The following is a 27,671-nucleotide window of genomic DNA, read 5'->3' as shown; positions in this document are numbered from 1 at the left end:
ATAAGTAAAAAAGCAAACACGCATGTCCCGTTTTTATTATAAAACGGCAAATCTCCTTCAAAATCCGCCCTATTGTAAATTCTGATAACTCGTGTTAAATTCAATTTAACTTGTACTAAATGTAATTTAATATTTCTCAATGTGATAAGTGTTGACCCTATCACATTATTTTAGGTCTCCATGGGGAGAGTATATGAGGATGGGTAAGATCAATATTTTGGAAGTTGGTTTTTCATTCAATTGCTTTTCATTACTTTTAAAATTGACTTAATTCAAATTTTATTCCAAGTATTATTTTATTTTGTGCAGTTAGCTAACTGCATTTAATGAAATAATATTTGTAATAAAAAACAGCCTTGCTTAAAAAATAAATTGATTGTATGTTAGTCAATGACAATCTTAGTTACAATTTTAGGTTATTACATACAGGTTATTCAATAAATTAATTACCTTGTACTCTGGTAATGTTAATTAAAATTATTTGTTACTTTTCCCCAGGTGATGGTGGTTATAATCATTTAATTTTAAAAACAGAAGCATAAAAATCTTTAAATTTAATTCAATTCAGTTCAATTTCTTCATTTATAATGAATGAAGAAATAAAATTTATATATTTTTTTGTAATAATTATTGTTGGGAGTTTTTTTTTTCTTCTTTTTCTTAATTTTATTTTTAATTAATTTTATTTGCATAAATTCTAATTTCTATATGGAATTTACCTGTTTATAATTCAACATTTTATCTAAAATGCAAATAATTGTTTATTGTAAATTAACTTTTTGTGTAGTTATGTAGGTGTAGGAAGATTAAAAGTTAAGAATTATTGTGTGTATGTGTGTGTGTGTGTGTGTGTGTGTGTGTGTGTGTGTGTGTGTGTGTGTGTGTGTGTGTGTGTGTGTGTGTTCAGATAAGTTTTGATAAGCAAAGATACAAATGTCTGGGTTTTAAGAAAATCAACATGGAAACTGCTTGTTTTGCTTACTTTAACAGTTAATTTTATGTATTTTAAACATACTATTTTGTTATGTGTTGGTTTACACATTTTTAGCAATATTTTAACAAAAGCTAGAACATAGCATTCTATACCATTTACCATATTATTTGTGTCAGTAAATTAAAAATGAAATTTTTGTTGATAATCTGTTACCTTTAGAAAGTTGTGATTTAGAAGTTAAACATTTCTAGCCCATGTCAATATTTTTTTTGAAATTGACATTTATAAGTAGATTAAATATCTAGTCTAATTCTCAAAATCCTAGCCTATGCCAATAATGTTTTAGTAGTTTAAAGAGATTCTAATCAGTGCAGTTCTATTCAATATCTCCAAATTCTAGTATGTGTCAATATTTGTTTTAAAATTGACATTCCTAAGCGAATTAAATAACCACTTGGTGTAGTTTTGGCTTTGTTATCAAATTTCCTGGCTGTGCCAATATTTGTCTTCGATTTGACTATCTCTGCTGAATAAGCAATTCATTCTAGCCTAATTCTAATATACCTTTTAAATTTTTAGTTATTTACAAGTTTTATTAATTAATAGCCAGACCAGACTATAGCTGGCTAATATAAGGTCTATTATGTTATGCTTTTATAATGAATGAACAATAGCCTAGGCCTATACAGTTAGCAAGTTTTTTAAGAATTTTTTATCACATTGAATAAACAAAGCTAATATTTTGTTAACAAATAAGGTCTTGCTTTTACTATTATATGGCCTAGGTTTCTTGACCTTTTTACCAAATAGGCCTAGGGGAAATATTCTGTTCTAAAAAATTGATGTACCTGTAAATTACTATTTTTCCAAATTTATTATATGTCTACAGTAATAAATTTTTTACTTAAGGGCAATTCTTATTTTGGCCTTAGGTATCAATAAGCTAACTTAAAGCTGCCATTTTAAAGACAAACAATCAAGTTTACAGAAAGTATTTCTGATAATGATTCATCTATAAAATGTTTTAACTTTTATTCAAAATTATAATCAACCAGTATCATAATTCAGTTTAGAGTATTTTTAGCTACACTAAGTACTAAATATTACAGCACGTGCCTTTTTTACACTGCTGCAGGCCTTTTACATGGTTTTTTACTATGTGAAACTTCAGATTTTTCGTGTGTAAAAAAAAAAAAAAGTCAGGTGGGTTGCATTTTTGCTTAAAAACCTAGGTTTTTTCCAATTCTGCCAACAAAGTTGGTTATGACCTTGCTTTTAGTGCTTTGTAGTCTCCATCACATGGAGACTACAAAGCACTAAAAGTCTTTCAGTTGTGAAAACTTATCAAGTAGACTGACTGATTTTTTTTTGCATAAGTGACACAAAATCAAAAGATCAGGTAGCTACTGATTGGGATTTGACACTGTGAACCATCAATACATTTTCAATTCTAAAGATTGCATCTTAACTTTAGTGGGAAAAAATGCTTTTAGATTAACAATTTCAAAAATGCTTCTGCTGGCACTCAAAACTGAAATTGTTGTAAACAAAGAGTTAGCTCCATACACTGTTCAGTCTTTTTTTTACAATCAGGAAATTATAAATCTTGGGGTTGCTGAAAAAGGCATTAGTTATAAATCTACTTTGCTTTTCCTTATTTTGATTCAATATTTTGACTAGAGAAGAAAGGTGAACTGGAAATCTGTCCTGCAACCAAAACTGTTAGAAGTCTGAAAGAATGAACTTTCTTTAATGATTATTTACTTTTCCCTTTGTTAACTAGAATGTTTCAAATCTATTATCTATTTACTTATTTTGACTATAGATGAGCTGTTGGTTTTATCAATAAGATTTTTTGAAAAAAAGCTAAGTTGATTTGTGGGATTTGCATTAGTTTGTCACTGTTTTTTACATGAAGAGGAGTTAAAAATTGAAAGATCAAAATCATCAATCATTGAAGTTGTACACTCCATAATTAGCTCAAAACGATCAATACAGAAAAAATAGGAATGCAAGTTTATATGGATCACAGCCAAACCAATGCCAAAAAAAAAAACTCAGAGATAAAAAAGTTAAAGAATGTGGTATTTTCATAAATGAAGTATTGTCAATTTATCATTCTTGTGTTGAGTACTTAAATGGATGAAACAAATCATTTTCTAAATATTTTGAGTATAGGGTCTTTCCTAAAACAACATATTGGATAAAAGTTGAACTATGTGTGGAATATCTGGCTAAAAAATATCAATATTGATAATGCTAAGTTTTTTGATCAGTGCCAGAGCTTATGCAAATATATGACAGTCAGTCAGAAGCAATTATAGATGAGTTTTGTGACATGCTTGAACAAGAAAAATGGGCCAAATACTACAAAAGCTGCATCAAAAATGAAATGTTTAATGAGTTCTTAATAATTAATCAATTCTTCTTTAGTATTATGTCCCTCAATCTTAGTGTTGAGTCACTCATTTTTCTAATGCAATGAGGCTCTAATAGAGACAACTTATCAGCTGCTTCATTTGGTAACATCAAATGTGCAATATGATTTCAAGCACTTATCTTGCAAGTAATTTTATGATTTTATTTAAAATGTTAGATCTCTACAACAAAAAAGTCAAGAAAACAGCAAAATAGGAATTTCATAAAATACAATTAAAAATGAAAAAAACTTAATTTGTAGTTATTATTTTATTTTAAATTATTCTATTAGTTGTATTAATATAACAACTTTTACAATAAAAAGGTTCTTTTCTTGATGAAAAACAAGAGCAATAAATGTATGTATGTATGTATGTATGTATCCATGCATACATACATACATAGATTTATAATTAAAAACATAGTTTTTTTAAGTTTTACTGCGTATACTATAAAAAACCTTGTAAGAAATATATTTACTTAAACTTAAATGTCTTAATATGCTATCATAATCATTATATAACGTATAATATAATGCACATTTCCTTTAATAAACAAAAAGCTTCATGACCTTATATTCTGTTGGTTTTAACATTGTAGATTGATTGATTTATAATTTTATTTCAATACTGTTGTTACTTAATATTTTATTAATGTTCTCAAATTTTAGAGAAATTCTTGTTGATGGCATTCCTGCAGAAACTACAAAAGGTTTGTATGAATATGGGTTCAAAGGGTTTAATGTATTTTGATTTGTTTTTTAGTATTTATGCTAATAAATATATTCAGTACACTATTGTCTAATATTTTTTAAAAAGCGTTTAGCAGTATGACCTTTAATATCTTTATTTTAAACCTAGAAATAACCATTAAGTCAGTTGTATACTACAGTACACAATAGTCTAATATCTTTAAAAAGATAATTATTGAGTTTAGCAGCATGACTTAAATTTTTACCTAAAACACAATTGTTTTAGTGAGCTTTTTTTGATTTAGACTCTTTAACTGATTACTTTCAGCAGTTTGGTGATGTGTCAAACTCAAGTATTATGGTGGACGACATTAAAAGGCAATCTAGGTGTTAGCAATATATAGTATAGACTAATGATATTTTTTTTCAAAGATTTTTTTGATAAAGATATTTTAACAGATATTATTAACTGTTGTGTAAATGAGTTGAATAATGAGTTAAATAATGAGTTGAAATGTATGATTTCAATGATGAAGTATTGTGAAATATTTCTTTAAATATTAGGGTTATTGGATTAGTGACTTTTGTTGATTCTAATTCTGTAAATAAAGTACTTGCTTGTTCACAACATTGCATTCATGGAAAAAGGGTAGGATCTTATAAAGTCTATTTTTACTTATTAAATTTTTCTTTAAATCATATTATTGAGTTTTATGGTTTTAATATTATTATTATTATTACTATTTTTCATTCATTAAAATTATATTTTTTTCAAATACCAAAAATTGTTGATAAATTGAAAGATATAGAATTTATTATGAAGGTTGACAATCTAATAAAATTATGAAAAATGTTACATCAAAAATTTTTTAAAGCTGTTTTCAAATTTTCTTTGTAAATTTTGTTTGTATTTCTTTTTATATTGATTGTTCTTTATTGACCTTATTATATAAATGGTAACATATGTAATTATATAAATGGTAACCTATGTAATTGAATTGCGTGGGAGAAATTATGTGCGGCGGATTTGACTGACGTAGTTTCCTTGAGAAAATATAAATTAGTATAAGCGGTTTTTTTTTATGAGCAAATTTGAGGTGATTTGTAAAGTATAAATTGAATGCGAATTTTTTGTAGAGTCAGTTTTTTAAATGAGTAAAAAGAAAGATTTTAAAATTGTAACGCTGTGTTGCCTGCAAGAAAACTACAACATAATAAAACATTTTAACCTAATAATGTTTGTTATTACTATGAAAATCAACTGTTGTATACTTTACAGTTTGTTAGCTTCAGATAATTTGTTTTTCTTTTTTGTTCAGTTGTCTTTTTTGTTCAGTGTAATAAGAGATTTTTTTTAGGTATTATTTTTTTTCTGAAAAAGAATAGTGAAAGAAGAATATTTTTTTATGTCTCGAGGCTCCAAAATGGTTTTGTATATAAAGGAAATAGTTAAAACTTATAAAAATTAAAATCTAAACTTATTAGATAAATTTAGTTATTAAATCATTTAAACACATAAATCAATTGGTTTGTTGATCTTTTAAAAACTTGATGTTTAGGTTAAAGTAAAAACTGTTTATATCCAACCTACAAGAGGTGACACCATTGATACAGATGACAGTCTAATACAAAGTAATTATGCTTTTTTTTGTTTTTTTTTTAGTTATAAGTTTGTCAGATTTTATAAGTTTGTCAGATCATAAAGGCTACAAAAGTTTTGTACTAAAGTTAGTACTACAAATAGAAAATAAAAATTCATGAGAATAAATTACAATATAAATAAATTATTTGTGCTGTTATTTAAAATTAGTAGTAATACTGTTTCTATTTAGGTACAGAGGCAAAAGTAAAAAATATTCTAATTGAGAAAGTGAGAGATTGGAAAAGATTTGCACGTCTTACTTGTTGTTGTGATAATGTGGATGGTATTGTTAATCAAATCGATCATGATGTGAAGGGAGGAGATAAGTCTAAAATTGAAAGTTTTCTAACAAAGCTTGTTGAACTCCACCCAAATGATTCTGTAACCTATATACAGAAATCTCTGAAAGCTATGGAAAGGAATGATTTGCTCCAAGAATTAGTCTCTCTAAGTGCGTGTCTAACATTTTTTGCAAATTTTCTTTTTCTCAATCTGTATGATGTCCATAAATAATAATAATTGTTATTTATTTTATTTCCAGATAAATAATTATAATCCTTTTTTTATTATCCAGATGCAGAGCAGAATAAGACTGTATGCTAATTTATTATAGAATGCTTTTTTTAGTTTAATAGACTTTTGAAATTAGACAATTATAATACTAATAATTGTAAATAATGATAATACTACTAATAATAGTAATAATAATGATAATAATATTCATAATCATAAATAATGAGTAATAAATAATAAAAAGTAATAATAATAATAATAATAATAATAATAATAATAATAATAATAATAATAATAATAATAATAATAATAGTGATAACAATAATTATATTGAAAAAGTTATAGGATTATTAAAAATAGATTTTAAAAAAAAAGTATATTTTTTTTAACCCTCCTTACTTTTTCCTAATGATATAAAAACAGTTTGAAAATGATATAAAAACAGTTTGAATAACTAAATATTGTGTTTTGGGGTTGCTCAAGTGTTTTAAATTTACAAAAATTAAGAAATTTACATAAAATTTGTCAATTTATTTTTAATTGTTCAGTATTTATGAGGGTGCTCCTTGTGGTTAGATTGAAAAAAAAAAAGTTACTAAACAAGTTGATTTAAACTGTATACTGCTAACTGTATATCAGAGTGAATATCATCCATCATTTCATCAATCATCAGGTGATAATTAAATCAGTTTGTTAATTGGATTAATTATTCATTTTATTTTCATTTGGAAGAATTTCACCTCTTGATTTCTACCTTCATTGACTGAAGTCAGCAAATGTAATGCATGATGGCACTAATGGCACCATAAATGAGCTTATATGGTTCTGGGATAAGGCTCAAATTCCAACTTGTCTCATCCATCATATTACCAAACAGTTCAAAGAGTAAGTGCAACAATAGGAATGTCTTAAAAAGAACAAAGCAAAATAAAAGGACAGTGACCCAAGTTCACACTGAAATAAAGAGCAGTGCATTTTTGTCCAATAAAATGCACCTTAAAGAAATGTTCTTTACCTGGCCTGTAGACACCTCATCCATGAAGATTTACTAGAGGGAGCATTTAGCATCATTGTGATGTATTTAGCAACATTCAAAGGTGCCCTGAGAAAACTCTGCAGACAACTCTGGTGTTAAAGCAAAAGCTGGTAGCATTTGCTTTTTTTGACAGTGATGTTAAGTTGTCTGCAAAAAAGGCAACAATTAAAACCCAACTCACAAATGGATAAAGGTTCCACCAATATCTATACCTCTTGATCAGCCCAAAACTCCAGGTTTAAGACTGCATCTTTTTTTCAAGATTCTTACTATTCCAGACTCCATTGTAGAAGCAGAGCCTGAAATTTGGATGACAAATACAGACTTCCTGCAAGCAGAGAAGGTTGTTCATAAGCTATGTGTAGTCAACAATATTGGAGAGCAAGGAGTCACTCCGATGCATGAATACAATGCTTTGTTAAATAAATATAAATATATATAATCTGCTCTACAAGTTGTGAAAGAATGCTACAAGCTCTACCCAGATTCTAAAATTAAAAGTATCAGACATAATTGAACTTTTGTATAATAATGAATTACTGACTGATACTAAGATCCAAAATATTACCACATTGTCCTCATTTTTGTTTATATTTTACCAAATGCTATTTCTTGTTTGCATTATTTCAGTCTATTTATAGTATTTATACAATATACACAATAAACAGTTATTTACATAAAATTAGTATATTAACTAAAAGACTTAATTACGTATGCAGTTGAAAATGTAGTTGCATTGAGCATACCCAAATTATTGTTGGATCATAAACATTTTCAAACCAGAGTAGTTTTTACATTGAAAGAATGCATTGGGAGGGCAGGAGGCAAACATTTTGAAAGTTCAAAAATAAGGACCACTATTCAGTATTTATTTTTTAACACAACTGTTTTGCTCAATTGCTATCTCAAATGTTAATGTGGTACTCCAGACACAGTTTGTTTCCTGCTGTCACTGTACATTTAACAATAATCAACAACTTGCAGGAGGAGATGCAACTGCAATTCATCGCTAGTTAACAAACCGCTGTTTTCCTGTATTAACGCAACTCCATGTTAATTGTTAAAATTTACTACTTTTAGTGACATGAATATTTCCTTAACATGTTTAAAATCATCTCTGTCCTCCACTAAGTTTGGATGAACTGCAAGGAGTTTATGTGGAAATTCCATCATTTGGAGCAGAGTGGCAAAATCTTCCAACTTCTTGGGCAAAAAGGTTGATTATATATACAGGCCTTGTTTTAACACGTTCGCTGCCGAGCTATTTTTAACTATGCGTTATTTCTTTGTCGAGCCATAATGTCTGCAATGATTAATATTTGCCGAGGCTGTTTTGCGTGGTTTCATTCTCATTGCCAAAGCTAGATATCAACATTCCAATAAAAAAAAAAATTTTTAATCTGAAAAAATTTTATATTATTTTTTATTCTGAATATAACTGACAATAAAAAAGCACTACGAGTATACTCGTAGTTTGGCAATGGAGAAGGATTTTTTTTCTCCAGTGCCGAAGTACTCGTAACACCGTAATGAGTATAACTCATTGCGGTGACTACATCTTTTCAAGATGTAATTGAGAGCTTGAAAGTTGTAATTAAGAAACATAAGATGTAATTGAGAAATACAACAGGTAATTTAGAAGTCGCAAAATGTAATTAAGAAACACAACATGTAATTAAGAAATTTTAAAATGTAACTGAGAAACCCAACATGTAAATAAGTAATCGCAATATGTAATTTGAAACATATATTGTAAGCTTTTCTCAATTACAACTTTCATCTTCTCAATTGCATCTTTATTTTCTTAATTACATCTTCCATGTTCTAAATTACATATTGCGACTTTTAAATTACATTTTGTATTTCTCAATTACATCTTACGTTTCTTAATTACAACTTTCAAGTTCTCACTTACATTTTGAAAAGGTGTAGTAATGTAGCTTATTTTATGCATTATTATTATAAATAGTGTTTCAATTTTTTTGCACATGCACATTGGCAGATATCATGAGTAAAAAAGGTAATTTATATTTTGTTTTCTTAATTCTAAATTGTTGTGTTTTTTAGATTAGAAGCTAAAATATGTTTGATAACTACATTATACTGTATGTTATTGAAAATGTGAAAAAAAATTTGAAGTACACAATAAGATGTTTTTTAATACATTAAAAAACATTTTAGTGTGCACTTCGAATTTTTTACACAGTATACTAATTAATGTGTTTTATAGATGAGTAATTTCTTTTTTATAAACTGATAATTTATAAATTTATCTATCTCCTATTAGCTCAACACAGATATTCCACTATTGGATCAGCACATATGATTATGGAAGACTGTGAGGATAGTGAAGATGATGATATTGAAGATTCGGATTCATTTTTCGCTTATACTACTACGTCTTCGAGCTTGACTGCATCAGAATCAGGTTCTGAAGATAATAACGCTGAGGAAAGTGATGACAATCAGTACACAGACGTTCATCTAGCAGCCACTGCAGAGGATTTTTTAATGCCGCTGAAAAGAGCTAGAACAACGGGTGGTCCATCTAGAAATTCAAACCAATGGAAAGATCAGCCGAATATTGTAAAACAAATTCAATTTTCTGCGGATCCTGGTTTGAAGATAAACATGGAGAGCAAGAAACCATTAGATTTCTTTAGACTATTTGTTACAGAAGAGCTTATAAATACTATGGTAGTTGAAACTAATCGCTACGCAACGCAAGAAATAAATAAGCAGCGTCCCCTCAGAAGAAGCTCACGTTTTAAAGATTGGAAAGCAATAAATTCAGAAGATATGCGGCAGTTCCTCGGAGTTCTTCTTCATATGGGGTGTGTCAAAATGCCATCTTTAGAACACTATTGGTCTAAGAACAGTCTCTATAGATTTCCCTTATTTTCTAGAATAATGTCACGAAATAAATTCCAACTAATATTACGGTTTTGGCATTTTATTAACAATGAAGATTCAGGTAGTGGACGCTTGTGTAAAATTATTGGACTTCTCGATCACTTAAATAATGCAATGGATAACATCTACTGTCCTAATAAAAATATATCAATCGATGAGTCAATGATGCTTTGGAAGGGACGTCTTGTATTCAGGCAGTATGTGAAAAATAAAAGACATAAGTATGGTATCAAGTTCTATGAGCTTTGCAAATCAGATGGTATTGTACTAAAAGTAAAAATCTACTCTGGCGAGACAACTCTCGATAAACATTTGTTGGGTCAAACGGGAGCTATTGTTTTAGATTTAATGGAAAAATTTCTGGGAAAAGGTTATCACCTGTACACCGATAGCTTTTACAATTCCTTTGAATTAACAAAGCACATGATAAATAAAAAAAACATATATTTGTGGTACTTTAAGAACTAATCGAAAGTCAAATCCAAAAGAGTGTACAAAAGCAAAACTAAAACAGGGAGACGTTATAAGCAGAAGCAGAGAGGGTGTAGTAGTTGCTAAATGGAAAGACAAAAGAGACGTGCTATTGATTAGCAACTTACATTCGTTGCAAATGATTGAAGTGACAAACAGGAGAGGAGAGAAGAAAATGAAACCCAACATTATCAAAGATTACAATCAATATATATCAGGAGTAGATAGGGCGGAACAAATGGTATCATATTATGATTGCCTAAGAAAGACAATCAGATGGTATAAAAAAGTAGCACTTCATCTCTTTGATACTTTTTTGTTTAATGCTTACTGTCTAAACAGCAAATATGGGGTAGATCACACAATTTCTTTGCTTAAGTTTAGAGAATTAGTTGTTACGGACTTATTGGGTGAACGTTTGAATGAAATTGTGCCTCGAATCACCAATAATAGCTTCCACTACTTGTCTTCAATACCACCGAATGAAAAGAAAAAATTCAAACCAAACCATGTCGAGTCTGCTCTAAAATAAAACGTAAAGAAACACGATATGAATGTGCTGTTTGTGAAAATAGACCTCCGTTATGTATTGACGAATGTTTCAGAATGTATCATTCAAAAGAATAGGTTTACACTTGAATTTTCATGAAATGAAATTAATATCAATGTTTTATTTTTATCTGTTTTAAGCTATTTCTGTCTTTATCAGCATTTTTTGTTAGGTTCCCTGGATTTTTAAAATAAAAACTTGAATGTAATATTTTCTGAAATCAAATGTGAAGCTAAGAAAAAAAAAAAAAAAAAAAGAACAGACAAAGCCAGTCATGCACAAATGTTATTTGAAATAAGTTAGTATAACTACGAGTTTACTCGTAGTTGGCAAGCTCATGACGCCAGCTTACTACGAGTATTCTCGTAGTTGGCAAATAAATGATGCCAACTTACTACGAGTATACTTGTAGTTGGCAAATAAATGACGCCAACTTACTACGAGTATACTCGTAGTTGGCAGCGAACGTGTTAAACTGTTATGCCTAGAGCGATTTACGTACGCCTTAAGCGATTTTTACGTACGCGTAGAGCGATTTTGGTTAAGCTACTTTTTATCATTTTTTAACTTTTCAATTATCGGTAAGATAAAAGAAGCAATTAATTTTTAAAAAAACCACATTAAATTTTGAATGACGATATGTAAAAATATTTGTTACAAAAGTTTGAAAGTAGTTACGTTAAAAATAATTGTTGTAACTTTTTATTGCGATGATATTTCTTATCTTTTTATAACGATTATATTCAGCGTAATTTTACGCTAACCTTTTATCTAAATATTTTACAAAATGAAAAAAGTTCGCCAATCCTTAACTAAATATTTTTTGCAGATGATTTTAATAAAAAATACAGTAAAAAAACTCAATACAAATCTAAAATTGATATTAAAATAACAATTGAAAACACAACAAACTTTTCATAATAAATTCACATTTACAACATTTATACATTGTTTTAGTTAATTGAGTTAATTGTTAAATTAAACCAGTTCGCGGTTATTTATTGCGGTAGTTAAAACACTTAATGTCTATAAAAAAAATAAAGATAAGCCTATGACGTCAAATATCGCGTTAAGCTAATGCGTTAAGCACTTTTTTATTTAAAACAAGGCCTGTATATATTATTAAAGGCAGATTATATATATTTATATTTATTTAACAAAGCATTGTATTCATGCATGGTTACCCTTTTTTGCCTATTTTTGACCTTTTCAGCTGTTTTGCAAATACTAAAAATTGTGCTACTTGAAGTAGTGACACTACCCAACATTTTCCTAAAGTTTGTTTTGTTTTTTTTCTCAAAGAAGTCTTATGGTCTGAAATCTCTTTTCAATTCATTATTGCTGTGAGTTCAGGAGTGACAACAGTTTTTCACCCTCTTACTCTCTACCATGTTGTAAATGCTTTGCTTCCAACAGCCTTATCACATGCATTATTCTCAGTTTCAATCTTTTCTGGGTCTTCTATTGAACTGTTTTCTGATCCAGAAGAAACCAATTCCAGTGTAGAATCTGCAAACAGTTTCATTTGCTGTTACTTGGCAAGTGTTTAAATATCTCTTTTAGATGCCCTTTTCTCCTTCACTAAGCTTTTCATCTACAGCAGCCATCTATTCTCTTCTTCCTTTTTTCTTGCTTTACTATTAAGGAATCTTTATCTTCTTGCAAAACTCAACTCATGTTCAGAGTATCTGTGGAGTGACATCAAAAAGTCAGGAATCAAGAGTCCATACTTTGTATTTTGAGATGGTGAAGCTTGTGTTTTGTTCTTCTTGAAATGCTCCCATTCCTCAAATATCTTCTCAAGCTTGGTTTGACAGCTTTGATGCTCTCTCATCAGGATTCTAGCTTTCAGCCAAAACTTTGATATTTCAGTGGCTTTTTTTAGTTAGAAGTGTTATGTAAGAAGAACCCAAGAGCCTTTTGCAATAATGACAACTTGGTGCTTGTTAATACAGTCACAATAGAAAACCCCCATGAAATTTGCAATGGTTTTGAGATCTTGTTTGTTTTGCCCTAGATGACATTTTTGATCAGAATTCCATATGGGGAAAAAAAATAGAAAATTTTTATCAATCATTTGGTATTTGGAATCTCAAATTTTACTATTTTAAACTTGAAGCATTAAAAACAGTTATTTAAAACTGTTAATCAGCATTAATTGTATTGATAAATTAGAGCAATCTCTCAATTAAAAAAGCTATCAAGTTTACTATAACTTGAATATTATATATATGTATCGCTATTTAAATAGTGAATCAAAATTATATTTCTTAAAAGCTAATGGCTGTCAGCTGTGATAGTTGCACTGTGACACTTGCTCACAGGTTAGAGACTGTGATTATATTTCTTCTACTTAAAAGCCATTAGCTTTTAAGTAGAAGAAATATAATCGCAGTCTCTAACCTGTGAGCAAGTAAGCAAGCCATATGCATCATGGACAAAAATAATTTTTTAAAGCTATTATTGATTGTTATGATAAATAGACTAAAAAATGATTAAAACCCCCCTAATCAAGAAATATAAGGCTTGTATAATTACTTTTATCAGGCAATTGAGTATTGATGTTTATTATCAATCTAAGAGTAAGTTACTATAATAGCTTTTTTTTTAACCAATAACATCCATAAATGCTGTATTGGATTCAAATCTGGGCTTTAAACTTTATATTATTTTAGTTAAAGAAAGGGGTGATAGTGTTTTGGGTCATTGTCCTGTTGAAATACAAAATCATTTCCTTACCTATGTTTTCAAGCTGAAGGTTTTAAATTCTAGTTCAATATATCAATAAACAAATTAGCATTCACTGCTTCAGAAATAAATTGAAATTTACTAACACTATTCTAAACCATACAACCCTAGACCATTATACCTTGGTGTACTAAATGATTGAGGTGGTTTGCATGTAACACTGGGTTTTTATGGTTAAAAGAAAACTTCCTAATGGCATTTTTTTTTAATGAAATCTTTTTCTTTAGATATATGCAAGGCACTGAAAACCCATTATCTTACAGTCTGTAAAAAGACAGAACAACTTGTACATAATATGATAAACACTATTGATGTTGAACTATCTGGTAAGTTTGTAGAACTAACTTTGGTTGATGCAAATGAAGTGGAAAAAGATACTGTGAATAGATCTGAAAGAGAATATTTTCTTCGTAAACATTTGAATTATGAACAGATAAGTTTGCAAGAAGTGTTATCAAAAAATCCTCCTTTACTTTTGATTTCTGGGATTGCTGGTATTGGAAAAACATTGTTCCTTAAGAAATGCATACTTGATTGGGCAAAGGGTTTAATATGGACAAATGTAGATCTTGTATTTTTTCTGGAATGCAGACAGTTAAATCTGTGTGAGAATATTGGCAGCATAGATGAGCTGCTAAATGTTTTTTACAAAAATGTTGTGAAAGGTTATAGCATTCCTTCACATATGTCAATAATGTTTGTGGTGGATGGCTTGGATGAGTTTTTCTGGTTAAATGAACTGTTGAATCACGATTCCAAAAAACTGAGTCAATATCCGATTGTCAATACATTAGCTAATGCTTTAAATTTAGATAAAGCCAAATGCATTATTGCTGGAAGACTTGGTGCTATGTCAAAATACAAAAAAAAAGTCCATTATCAGAAAGATAAGTTAATCATTCAAATAATGGGTTTCAATAGCGATGGAATAAATGATTATATAAAGAGAAATACTCACAAAAATCAAACTGAAATTGTAAAAAATGTACTTCAAGAATCTTACGCTGCTAAAGCTATGGCATCTGTGCCATTTTATTTAGCAGTAATATGTGCAATCATTTCTTCTACATCAGAAAAGAATTATTCATTTAACACTATGACAGAGTTATACTGCTGCATCTTTTTATACTTGTTAAATAAACACATCAATAAAAACAAGGAAGCAGTTTGGGAGATGATGGAAAGTGCAAGTGTTAAGCAATATATATTAAGAGTTTGTAAAATTGCTTTTGACTTATTGAAACAAGGTAAAGTTATTTTTTCTCATTCAGAGTTGAAACAGATGGGTAACTTTGATGATTATAATGATGATAAAGTATTTGGTTTCATTGAAAAAATTGAGTCCCAACATGGTTATCGGTATCAGTTTGTTCACCTCACTTTAATGGAGTTTTGTGCATCTGTACATGCTTACATTTGTTTAACTCCGAAGAAGATTATGAAAGACGAAAGAACTCGAAGTTTATTACCGATGATATGTGGATTAGCTAATAGTGATTCCAGTTGCTATGTCAATTTTATTGCCAAAATGAAGGGTTCACGACAAGGAGAGCCTTCATTGCTAAGCAATGTTTATAGTAAGTTTAAATGCTAAATATTTTTTTCAATTTCTTACTTTGTGGATCTATTATAATACTTATTGTATAGTCCCAGTACAGAAAGTTTATAAAAGTTGATTGAAAGATTGTTTTCTTTATCACCTTTTTGTTAAGCCTTGACTCATATTTTTATGTGTTAGCAATTAGTATTTTAGTTTACCTATATTTTCTTTTTATATGTTTGTGTATTGATTATAAGGGGTAGGAGAGGACAGATAACAATGTGATGTGTGGGATGCGATAAAGTTTTGCACATTTGTTCAATGATGAATCAAAAAACTTACTGTTTATTGAATGTTACTGTTCACTGAATATAAAATTAATGTTTAAACAAAAAAAGATCAAAACTTTAAGAATTTTTTTTGCATTTTTTGCACTTGAAAAGAAATTTAAAGTTTACAAAAAAAAAATTCATATTTAACTTTTTAAACTCACAAGGCTCAAACAAGCTGGCCTACATCCTTTAGGCTTTTTTTTTTTTTTATCTCGAGTTGTTTAACATGTTGTTCATGTTTGCAGGTTGTTTGATGCCTACAGGTTGCTGAATAAACAGTAATATATGTTGTTTAGTAATTTTTTAACCACTAATGCAGCCATTTAAAGTTTCCAAGTAAATTTCAATCAGGTAAAATTAAATTTTATAAAGAATACTTTATTGGTTTAACTTACCTGAATAAAATTATTTTTGTATATTTTCCTGCTAATTTCCAAAGTTTAACAAACTTTGCATGAAAAAGATTGAAAACAGATAAGTTCATGTATGCTTTAAATCTTCTGAGAGTTATGACTTTTTTTTATAAAGTAAAGATTTCTTTGAACAACTATAAAGATTGTCATCGGCTTCATCAAAATCCAAATTATTTTTAGATTAAACTTTAGTGAACAAAAATGAAATGCATTATTTTATAAAAAGTTCTAAAGTGAAAAATTTTTTCAAAATATCATTTTAGACGTACTTGCCTTCTTCTCAGGTAATTTTTTTCAGGTAAATGTTTTGCTACATGGATAGTCAAAAAAGTTTTATAGAATTTGGTTTTACCTTGAAAACACTAATTTATTTCATTAACCAGGTGATTGGTTTTATAGGATTGGGTATAAACTTAAAATGTTTATGCTGGGTTTTTGCACACCAAAAACTCTAACTTTGTTATAGTGTCTAATTGCATTTGAGTAAAAAATTAAAATGTTAGTCATTAAAACATCATTTTATATATTTTAATATACACTTTGTACAGAAAGTTTAAACGCACTTGTTTTTTTAACGTGTATAATTCTTTTAAGAAATGATAACCCGATAAATTGATGAGATTTAGTCTGCATTTTTTATGTTTATTTATACTAATGGTTTAATTTATCAATTTAGAGAAAAAAAAATATAAGGATAGCATAAAGAATGTGGAGGGTGGTGAGAAAATTAACGGAGCAATTAAGTCCCTTCAATTTTTTGAAATAAAGTTTAAATGCACTTTGGTTGGAAAACTCGTAACTCTTATTAATTGATTGATTTTTTCTTGCAGTCTTTTGCATTTTCATCACTCAAAAGCTATTGTTAGCATATTGTATTTGCATCTTAATTCTTATTTTATTTTGCAAAAAAAATTGCGTCTACGATTTGATTCAAACTTCAGCCATTTTCAACTGATAAAACTTAGTCAAAAAATCATATTTTCATGGGTAAAAGAGCTTTCTCATTGAAAATCAAATGGCAAGTCATTGGCATGCATAAAATGAAAATGAGCAATCGACAAATCGGCAAACACTTGAATATTTCTGAATTCAACGTTAGCAAAACAATAAAAAATTACTTATTGACTGGTAGTTTTAATGATAAACCTCGAATTGGGTGCCCAAAAATACTGTCAGCTTGCGATGAAAACATGCTTTATACGCTTAGCAAATGCAACCCAAAACAGGAGTATCAGCTTTGAGTGTAGAAATCAATAGTTCACTTGTAGAGAAAACAGTTAGTCGTACAACAATAAGTAATTTTCTACACAAAAAAGAATTAAATTCGTTTCATGCTGTAAGAAAGCCTATGTTGCTGTTAACCGATTGTCGAAAAACGAAAAAAATGGTGCAAAGAGCGTTTAAATTATTCAGTGCAACAATGGAAAATAATTATCTTTAGCAATGAGTCGAATTTTGAAATTATTAACAGAAAAAACAAGAGATTTGTTTGTCGCAAAAATATTAAAAAAATATTAGAAGCAACACATACATAGCTGTATTCAAAAAGGTGGTGGCTCTGTCAGCATATGGGGATGTATATCAGAAAATTTATGGAGCTGGATGGATTATCAACTAACAAAAAAGCAAATAGCTGGTCACAAAATGCTTAAAAAAGAACTAACAAAATTGTGGCTTGAAATACCAATCAAGATGATTGAAAATCTTATTGAATCAATGCCAAGCTGATTGCAAGCATGTACCAAAAACAACAGGATCATATCCCATATTAACATATTTCCATGACAAAAAATTAATAAGTGTGTTTAAACTTTATTGCACTTTCTTCTCATCAATTTTTTGATTTCTTGTGTTTGATATTACATTTCAGAAAAGATTTTGTGTTTTTTTCTTTCCAAGTTGTGTTTTTTCTTGAATTAATAATTGGCTAAGAAAGAAAAAAAAAAAACGAAGACGCTGCATCAGATTTTCTCTTTGCACCAGTCCAAACTTAACATAATTTACAAAAAAACAAGTGCGTTTAAACTTTTTCTACAAGCTGTATAAAAAGATCCTGCCTTGAATGTTATAAAGTATGAGTTCTTAACAATACGAAAATGCAGTAAAAGTCTAATAACATTTGAATAATAAAAAATAATTATAATATAAATTATAATAATAATAAATAATAACAGATAAATGTGAAACAATAACAATTGATTGTACAAATTGATAAAAATAATTGACAAAAACTAGATACAAGCCCATAATGATAAGACTATCCATTATGACACAAGTTACAGATAGAATGTTTAAAGAAAAAGAAGAAACAAGATTGATATTGTAAGAGTGGTTTTAAAGTCAATAAAAAATAATAATTGCAGAATTAAACATTAAAAAATGATTGCTTTAAAGTACCCAAAAAAATGTCTACTTCAAATACAAGTATATTCTACTAATTTACAAATAGGTTCAAAATTTTTTTTACCCCGTCATCAAACTTCTCTAAGGAATCAACTGGTTTCATATCCATGTCTTCTTAAATTATGTATATAATTAATCCTCAAATTACTCTTACAAAATTACTTTCTAATACAACTAAGTGATAATATTACAAAGTGATTATAAGCAAGAGAAAAAGCTACATAAGCTTCAAATACAAATAGCAACCAAAAAAAAAAATTTACTTAAAATTTATGTATTGAAGTAATATACATTACGTTTTAGGATGCCAAGTATACATTTTAAACTCATTTATATTTTTATGTTTTTTAATTTCAAACTTACCACATGCATTACAAAAACTGCTTGGAAAGTTTTCACAACAAACAGTCATACTTAGAGCACATGAGCAAAAAGTGGAAAAGTGATGTTATTTTGGCTAAAAGAAAACAAACAGCTGTTAGGGAAGAATAATAAGGCAGAGAACAAAAACCAGTATTAAAGGTGCCATTTAACACCACTGCCATTTTAATTTACTGTATATTTTTGTTTACTAAAATGCATAGATCTGTATATTTAGATGGGAAAAAATGGTGGCTGATGCAACCTTTATATTGCAGTGTACCCAAAAACATAGTTAAAAATAAAATCGTTGAAAAAATATTTTTTATTGTTGGCTTTGTGACTAAGCAATAAAAAAGTCTAGAATTTAAAACGAATTAGAACTTAAAACAAATTTGAATTTAAAAAACAACTCTAAATTATTGCTTTAAAATTTTTTATTGTTAAACAATACAAATGTTATAAAGAATACGCATCAATATAATCTGACAAAAATCCACTGAAAAGTAGAAATAGGTTTTAAGCCTCGTCTTATTTACAATGTAAATAATAAAATGAAGCATCTGATTGCAAGATTCTAAAGTGCACAATCCAATATGCATTTTACCAAATCAAATTCTGCTATCCTGGTTCTGGCAAAGTCCATTCAGCAAAATACATTCTACAGTTACGGAAAAAAGTATCCGGACAAACTATTTTTAGGTATAATTCTATGTTAAATGAAGGAAACCTCATACTGTTATATATATTTTTGTAGCTCTCGACAAGCTCTATCTAAGTGTACCATCAAAAATTTACTATACTAGGTAGATGTCTCTTTTGGTAAGAAAAACTAAAATGACTGTGGAAAAAAGTATCCGGACAAAAATATATATATTTTTTTTTTTGTAATTTATTTCTTTAATATTTAGTCCATCCTCCTTTATTAGTTAATACTTCGTCAATTCTCTTAAGCCATGACTCAACCAGACTCTTACAACTCGATACATCTATAGAATTCCAGCATTTTCTGAGTGCTTCCTCAATATCGTCTTTTTTTGTCAATATGAGCTTACAAATTTCTTCCTTGACTACTTTCCATAGGTTTTCTATAGGATTCATGTCTGGACTTTGTGCTGGCCAATCTAACACCTCGATATTTTTGCTTTGGAGCCAGGCTTTGGTATTTTTTGCCGTATGTTTTGAGTCACCATCTTGCTGGAATAAGAATTCTCCATCGAATAACTCTCGAGCAGATGGTAGCATATGATTTGAAAGTATTCTAACATACTTAGGGGAAGTCAATGTATCCTCTATAACATGAATATGCCCAATACCATTCCAACTGAAGCATCCCCAGGCCATGACATACTTGTCATGCTTTATTGTCTGTTTAACATGCTTTTGTTGCATTAACTCACCTGGTCTTCTCCATGTCCAACGTCTACCATCTGAACCATTAAGGCATATTTTTGTTTCGTCTGACCATAATACCTTCTTCCAATCATCAATGGTCCAGTTTTGATACTTCTTTGCAAACGCAAACCTCTTTGCAATATGTCGTTTGGTATGTAGCGGTTTTTTTGCAAGTGCTCTACCATGTAAATCATACTCATGCAGCCTATTTCTAACAGTTCGAGGACTTATATTGACTAACTCGAGTTCTCTGAGTTGATTCGCAATATCTGTTGCATTTGGTCTCACAGAATTCTCAACCAAAATGAGGATTTTTCGATCAATCTTTGGAGTTGTTTTTCGTTTTCGTCCAGATCTTGGCAAACTTTTGAGTACTCCATGCTTTTTAATTCTCCCCAGAGTATCTTGAACAGTTGATTTGGGCATACAAAGCTGTTGAGCTATATCTCGAACCGTTTTGCCTTCTTTTGAGAGCACTTCAATCTCTTTCCTAGCAACTTCTGTCAATTCTTTACTTTTCACCATGGTAACGGTTGTTAATGGGTTCTAAATGTTATAGAAATAGAAATTATGGTTTTTATCATTTTTACTTATATTATCCTAAGCTACTAGGATACTTATAAGATATTATGCCATTAACTTTATTGAAAATCTTGACCAAAAATTAGCAGAAAGTAACTGTCCGGATACTTTTTTCCACAGTCATTTTAGTTTCTCTTACCAAAAGAGACATCTACTTAGTGTAGTAAATGTTTGATGGTACATTTAGATAGAGCTTGTCGAGAGCTACAAAAATATATATAACAGTATGAGGTTTCCTTCATTTAATATAGAATTATACCTAAAAATAGTTTGTCCAGATACTTTTTTCTGTAACTGTATGTATTTTGTGCCCTTTGGGAAGGGGGGGGGGGAATAAATATGCAACATCGCTGGTATTATATTTGGTAAATTAACACTAATTTTTAGATGTTAGTTGTATTGCAGTGAGTGAGTATTTGTCACGGTTTGTGTTACATTAAGGATAATGACAATCACTAAGGTTTTGACATGAGTTACATTTTGTACATATAGAGAAATAGTTCTGGTGTTAAACAGAAAGATATGAGACAAAAAGTTTAAATAATAGTGTTATCAAATGAATGAGTTCAAGCTCAGTAATGCAACATAACTTTAAGAAATTTTTTTTAATAATGACTGCTGTATTGTCTAAATAAAAGCAGTATTTTATGCAAGCTGTTTTAGAATTCTTGCATCATGATGATTACATCATGGGATTCTCAAGAATAAAATTATCAGTTTCATTTTTTAAAATGAATTTTGCTCAAGTGACATGTTCCATTCTGTTTGTAAGTTTACAGTATTTTGGAAGCGTGTAAAATTTATAGTGGACTAAAATTTATGTGCTTTTATGATGTTTATCTAAACTATTCTAGAGAATCTTCGAAATAATAGCTTCTCGCTCCATCAGGACAAGAGCTTTTATCAAATTCTTGAACACCTCATATTTCAATCTTCTCTTCAAAGATTAGTTTGAATATTTATCTAAGAGTCCAGTTTCTGTGTTTATTTTTATAAATATTTTAATAGTTTAAAAATACAAGGAAAAGACAGATTCCTTCAGTTAACATACATAAAATAATCTTCTTTTCTATTCTAACATGCATCTTGCAATGAATGACTCTCCCATGGAGGTAATGCAGCAATATATATTTGAAATAAATTTAACAGTGGGAGTGAAATAAAAGTCAAATGGATTGTTTAAAATCAAAAGAAAGCATAGTGACAACACTATTAAATAAGCTAACTTGTTAATATTTGGAAAAATAAGAGACACCATTTTAAAAATCTTTTTTTTGTAATAATAATAATAATTATAGCAATAACAATAATAATAACAGCAATAACAATAATAATAATAGCAATAACAATAGTAGTAGTAGTAGTAGTTGTAGTTGTAGTAGTAGTAGTAGTAGTAGTAGTAGTAGTAGTAGTAGTAGTAGTAGTAGTAGTAGTAGTAGTAGTAGTAGTAGTAGTAGTAGTAGTAGTAGTAGTAGTAGTAGTAGTAGTAGTAATAGTGATGATAATAATAATAATAATAATAATAATAATAATAATAATAATAATAATAATAATAATAATAATAATAATAATAATAATAATAATAATAATAATAATGGTAATAATAGTAATAGTAATAATAATAAATAAAAATGGTGATGGTGATGATCATGATGATTATAATAACTTTAATTTCTAGTATTTTTTTTTTACTTGTTTTATGAATTTAATTACATATCTGCTTATTGTATTTATTTGCTTCTCACAATTAAAGAAGTAAATTAACTAAATTTACTTTTCCTTCCATGTTTCCAAAACAATTTTTCGTATATTGTGAATGTTTTCTCTTGTTTTAGATCTACTACTTGATCTTGGTTTTTTTGGTAAGAATTATTTATGATTTCAAGTTGTTTCAAAATTTTTTTTATGATCACTGCATTTAAAATATGATTCATTAACTTGTATCATATTTAAAGTAATTGATGAAGCAACTGGTTTCTAGCTTTAATTGATGTACTTTCTATTAAAAGGTTCGGATCTGGGAAACACAGGAAGAAATTTTTTTTTAACAAAGGTTGAAAGGGAAAAAGTTAAATTTTCTGTAATGTGAGCTTTTTTGATCAATTGTAACAACATCTCAGGTGAACCAGTATACCATGATAGTGTAAAATGATTCAGTATTTCACCAAATGACGTTAATTTGGTATCTTTTAAGTTGTGTTCGTTATCTGGTTAAATGAGTTGTTTTGCCTGTTTATTTCATATTCTATTTAAATATAATTTCTTTTTTTATTGTCTGATCCAATGGTGATCAAAGAAATACAATTATGTATTATTTTGTATGCATTTCTAAGATTTTTAATTATTTTTCATCTACATTGATGATTTTATAAATCTTTTATAAATTCAAAGAGGTTTTCAAAGAGGTGTTTTAATTTATATTCTATAACATTTTTATATTAGAAAACAAGATAATTAATCTAAGTTAAGATAACTCAAGGTGATGTGCACGCTAACATTAAATCGCAGTTGCTATGGAGACATTTGTAAATTTAGAATGTTGGTGTTTTTATGATAGCAAGCACTCACCAAAAGCCTATTCACATTCTTCTAAATAAACTTTCAGAGAAATATAATAATTGATTTAATCCAGATTTTTGAGTAAAAGAAGCATTTTTACCTGTGCTTTTTTTTAACTGCTATTTATGTGTATATATATACTATATATATTGTGTACCTGTTTAAGGTCTAATCAATTGATAACACTTTAACAAGTGACATTAGAAGGCAATAAGATTTAAATAAAAAAAATAACAACTGTAAATAAAAGTCCACAAGAAAAGCTAGAAACTTGATAAATTTGAATCAACGTGTAGTATTTAAAAAACTTATGACATTCTCATAAATGAACAACAGTCTTAAAGAACTTTAAAATTTAAACCTTATCATTAAACGAGCCACAATAAAAGCACCATGAACCTGCCAACTTAAGGCAATTAAATTTTTTTTTTTTTTTTGTTTATATGTAATAAAAATAAATGTCTGCTAATTATATTTATTTGCAAATCACTGTGAAAGCAGAAAATGAATTTTTTAAATTTACTTTCCCTACTGCTTTTTGTTGTTATTATTCAATAAAATGTTTTTCTGAATAAAGTTTTATATGTAATGAAAACTTTCTTTTTTAGATCAGCGAATGAAGTTCGATGATTCTGGTAAGAATTACTTATGATTTCAATTTGTTTCAAAAGTTTTTTTATGATCACTGGATCAAAAATGCAATTCATTCACTGGCCACATATTTAAAATAATTGATGAATTGACAAGTTTCTAGTTTAAAATGATTTACTTTCTACAACCCTGTTCAGACTTGGGTAACAAGGTGAGAAATGGTTTTGAAAAGAGTTTCAATAGCATTAAGGAAAAAGTTAAGATTTTTGTGAAATGAACTTTTGTGATCTATTTTGCAACAAAATTGATTCTCAGATGAACCAGTATATTATAAAGCTCAAATGGTATTTTTGTGAGTTGTGTTTGTTATCTAGTTAGATGGATTGTTTACCCACTTTATTCAGAACACTACGTAAAGCTAATAACATGATTAAATACATAAAAATATATAAGAATAAATAAAAATAAACAAATAAAAAGTTCACTATAAACTATAAAGTTTTAATAAGCAAAGAAAAATTAAAGAAAACAAAATTTTAAAAAATCCACTTTTAATTTAAATTCGTTTGATGAAATGGATTCTTATTGACTTGTTTGTGACTTGCTCGTGACTTGTTTGTGACTTGCTCATGACATGAACAAAAATCATGGAGAACTTTGAAATTTAATGTTTTAAATTGAACAAAACTGCCAAAAAAATACCTGCCAACACAAGGGAAATAAGAAGTAATGGTTCATTCGCAATAAGAGTTTTACCAAACAACAAATAGAAAGAACCAAAAATATTTAGAGGGTTCAACAAATAAGATCCGCCATTAGTTTTTTTTTTTTTGTTCCTTATCTCTGCTAGGTTCAATTCTGTATTTAAATTATTCGCATATTCAACATGTGATCTCTATTTGTCAGACTGAATGCTTTTCTAATGAAATTGATCTAAATTCTAAATTTAAAACCCTATCATAAGAAATCAGGGGTGCCTGAAAACTTACTAAGATTCTGTAATTTTCATTTGATTTGGAAATGTCCTGTTATGAACGCGCGTGATATGAAAATCCTATGTCACATCAGAAAGAATCTTTTAGACAGTGTGTCGTGCAATCAATGACTCTCCCACATAGTTAATGTATTAATTTATATTTCGAATAAATTTTTATGGAGGCAGTGAAATTAAATCAAAGAATACTGTATAAAATAGTGATAATGCTATTAAAATAACTAAATTAGAAATAAGCTGAAAAATTTAAATTTTACTAAATACATTGTACTTATTATATTTTGCATTGTACTTTATTGTACTTATTATTGTACTTATTATTGTACTTATTATTGTACTTATTATTGTACCATTATATTTTGCATTGTACTTTATTGTACTTATTATTGTACTTATTATTGTACTTATTATTGTACTTATTTAATACTGAATAATAATTCTACTTTTACACCTTAAACTTATTATAGTAAAAGTAGTTCTTTTAAAAAAAAGATATTTTTGTTGATTTACAAAGTTTAAACATTTATTCTTCCATACATATAAACAATTCTTTAGATATTTGATAAAATAAATCATTTTGTAATGTGACATGTTTCATGTATATTTTAATGGATTTGGATGTCTCACCAGCTTGTTTTTTTTTAGATGTCATTACCGATATTTATTTTAAAATTAGCCTCTTGTTGTTTTTTTTTCTACCATCACAGATTTTTGAGTCTCTAATAAACTTTCTATTTTTGGAATTCACACTGTGAAGTAACACGTCATCATCATCATCATCATCATCATCATCATCATCATCATCATCATCATCATGATTATGATGAGGTTAATAATGACGATAATAATAGTAACAACAATGATAATAATAGTAATATTAATATTAATGATAACAAAATAGTAATAATCATTGGATTAGTCCATGATTGTAAGTCTGCTTTAGTCAAATTGAGAAACCATACCTAAACTGATATTTGATTTTACATATTTTTAAAGCGAAATTTTATCTTGTTAGTTATCATTTTGCTTTAACTAATGTCGCATATTAAAAAAGCCCACATTTTCATATTTCAATCTAAGTTTTTGATTGGCTGCATTGTTATTTGTACTTCTATTGGTTGCGGCGCATTAAAAGTTCGAAATAGCTTTACAACAAATTACTATAAACATTAATTCTATATTTCGTGAATTATCTATTTGTTTAATAAATATTTATGAAGCGAAAGTTATTGTTTAAATTAATTTATAATCACTTCAATTGTTTTCATTTTTTCAATATATAATACAACATTCATTTTATGTTTATTTAACACCATGTTGTCTTTAAAAACAAATACTGATAATCATAATTAATGCAAACAAACAAATAATAAAATTGATCTTCGTTATTTTTTTCCTTCAGGTACAAAGATGTTCATGGAATGCTTCTTTGAAGCGCAGGGGTCCATAACAGATGACTTGAAAAGATTCAATAAACAAAATTGGAAGATTGATATAGGCGTTGGAAAAACTGCTCGTGAAGTTTCACATGAGATATATTTCATGGAGAAATTAGTTGCCGCAGGATTCAAGCTGCATTTGTTATCTGTTCGTAAAAAAATTTTGTCTGAGGATGAGAAAAAGCTTCTCATTCTATGTTCAAACAATCTTAGTGGTGTAAACTTATATCAACCAGTGAAAATCGATGGACGGACTCTGAAACATAAGATAGGAGATGTGTGGATACACATTAGTCGTACTTTCGTATCAAAGACCGAGTTCGAGTGTTTCGTCCTCCCGTGGATTCGACTGGCTGAAGATTTAACTCTTCACCTTCACGAAGACACGAACTTTATCGACGATATATGTGAATGGCTTCGTGGTTTAAACCTCGAGAGATTGTGTATCAAGTACCGTAAAAAAGATTTTTACGACACCGAAGAGTTGAAAAAATCTTTACAATTTTAAAGTTTTTTAACATGTTAAATATGTAAAATAAAGAAATAATGCAATAAATATTTGTAAGATAAAATATTGAGTAACAATAGAAATAAAATTAATTTTTTCGCTCGAAGATACCAGAAAAAGTTGAAGAAAATTGGTTAACAGAATTAATGCTGTTAAGCAGAAGTTTAATTTGACTCGTTTGAATCTAAATAAACAACATTTCAAGTAAATGAAACGTCTTTTTCCTGACAATAATTAGGAAATTGTTTTTGAAACCTGTTTAGTTACAACTTTTTAATCGACTTCAACAGTTTAAAGCTGAAGTAACTAACATCAACGTGCTGTATTTCTTTAGCTTCTAGAAAACGTCAAAGTATTCAAAAATCAAAATATTTTATTTTAAAAATTTGTTAAGTTTTTTAAAAAATGTTGAAATGTTGCATAAAACTGTTTCTTAAAATCGACTTCAAGTGCCACTAAGGATGGCAATCACGGAATCCTGTAAAAATTATTGATCCCGAAATCCCGGGATTTTTCACAAAAATTTAATTTCAGTTTGCACCAACTTTTATCAAATTACATAGAATGGTTTTCAATCAATAGGTGTTTTCATTGGTGCGCTATGAAGTCAAAATTTCACTCAATTTGAACTTTCAAATT

At 28.4% G+C, this 27,671-nt stretch overlaps 1 protein-coding gene across 4 annotated transcripts; it reads left to right on the top strand.

Annotated features, from left to right (window-relative positions):
- LOC149892867 (uncharacterized) lies at positions 1-27,241 on the top strand. Of its 4 annotated transcripts, none has more exons than XM_090088610.1 (10): positions 1-203; positions 4,023-4,063; positions 4,349-4,430; positions 4,608-4,692; positions 5,603-5,675; positions 5,876-6,136; positions 14,144-15,493; positions 22,777-22,803; positions 24,109-24,135; positions 26,488-27,241. In XM_090088610.1, exons 1-10 carry the CDS (start codon positions 181-183, stop codon positions 27,030-27,032), a joined length of 2,514 nt encoding a protein of 837 aa, XP_089944736.1. In that variant the 5' UTR covers positions 1-180; the 3' UTR covers positions 27,033-27,241. The 4 variants fall into 4 exon arrangements, with proteins under 4 accessions (XP_089944736.1, XP_089944745.1, XP_089944760.1 ...); XM_090088619.1 differs by having other exon boundaries at positions 67-203; positions 4,372-4,430; XM_090088634.1 differs by lacking the exon at positions 1-203 and adding an exon at positions 1,736-3,496.
- Positions 27,242-27,671: the final 430 nt, after the last annotated feature.

The sequence above is a fragment of the Hydra viridissima genome, unplaced genomic scaffold (genome assembly GCF_058129835.1).
Source record: "Hydra viridissima isolate aposymbiotic clone 2 unplaced genomic scaffold, HvirCarnegie_v1 scaffold_1, whole genome shotgun sequence".
NCBI lineage: Eukaryota > Metazoa > Cnidaria > Hydrozoa > Anthoathecata > Hydridae > Hydra > Hydra viridissima.
The sequence above is the reverse complement of the archived record's forward strand: the minus strand, read 5'-3'. Positions and strand labels throughout refer to the sequence as shown.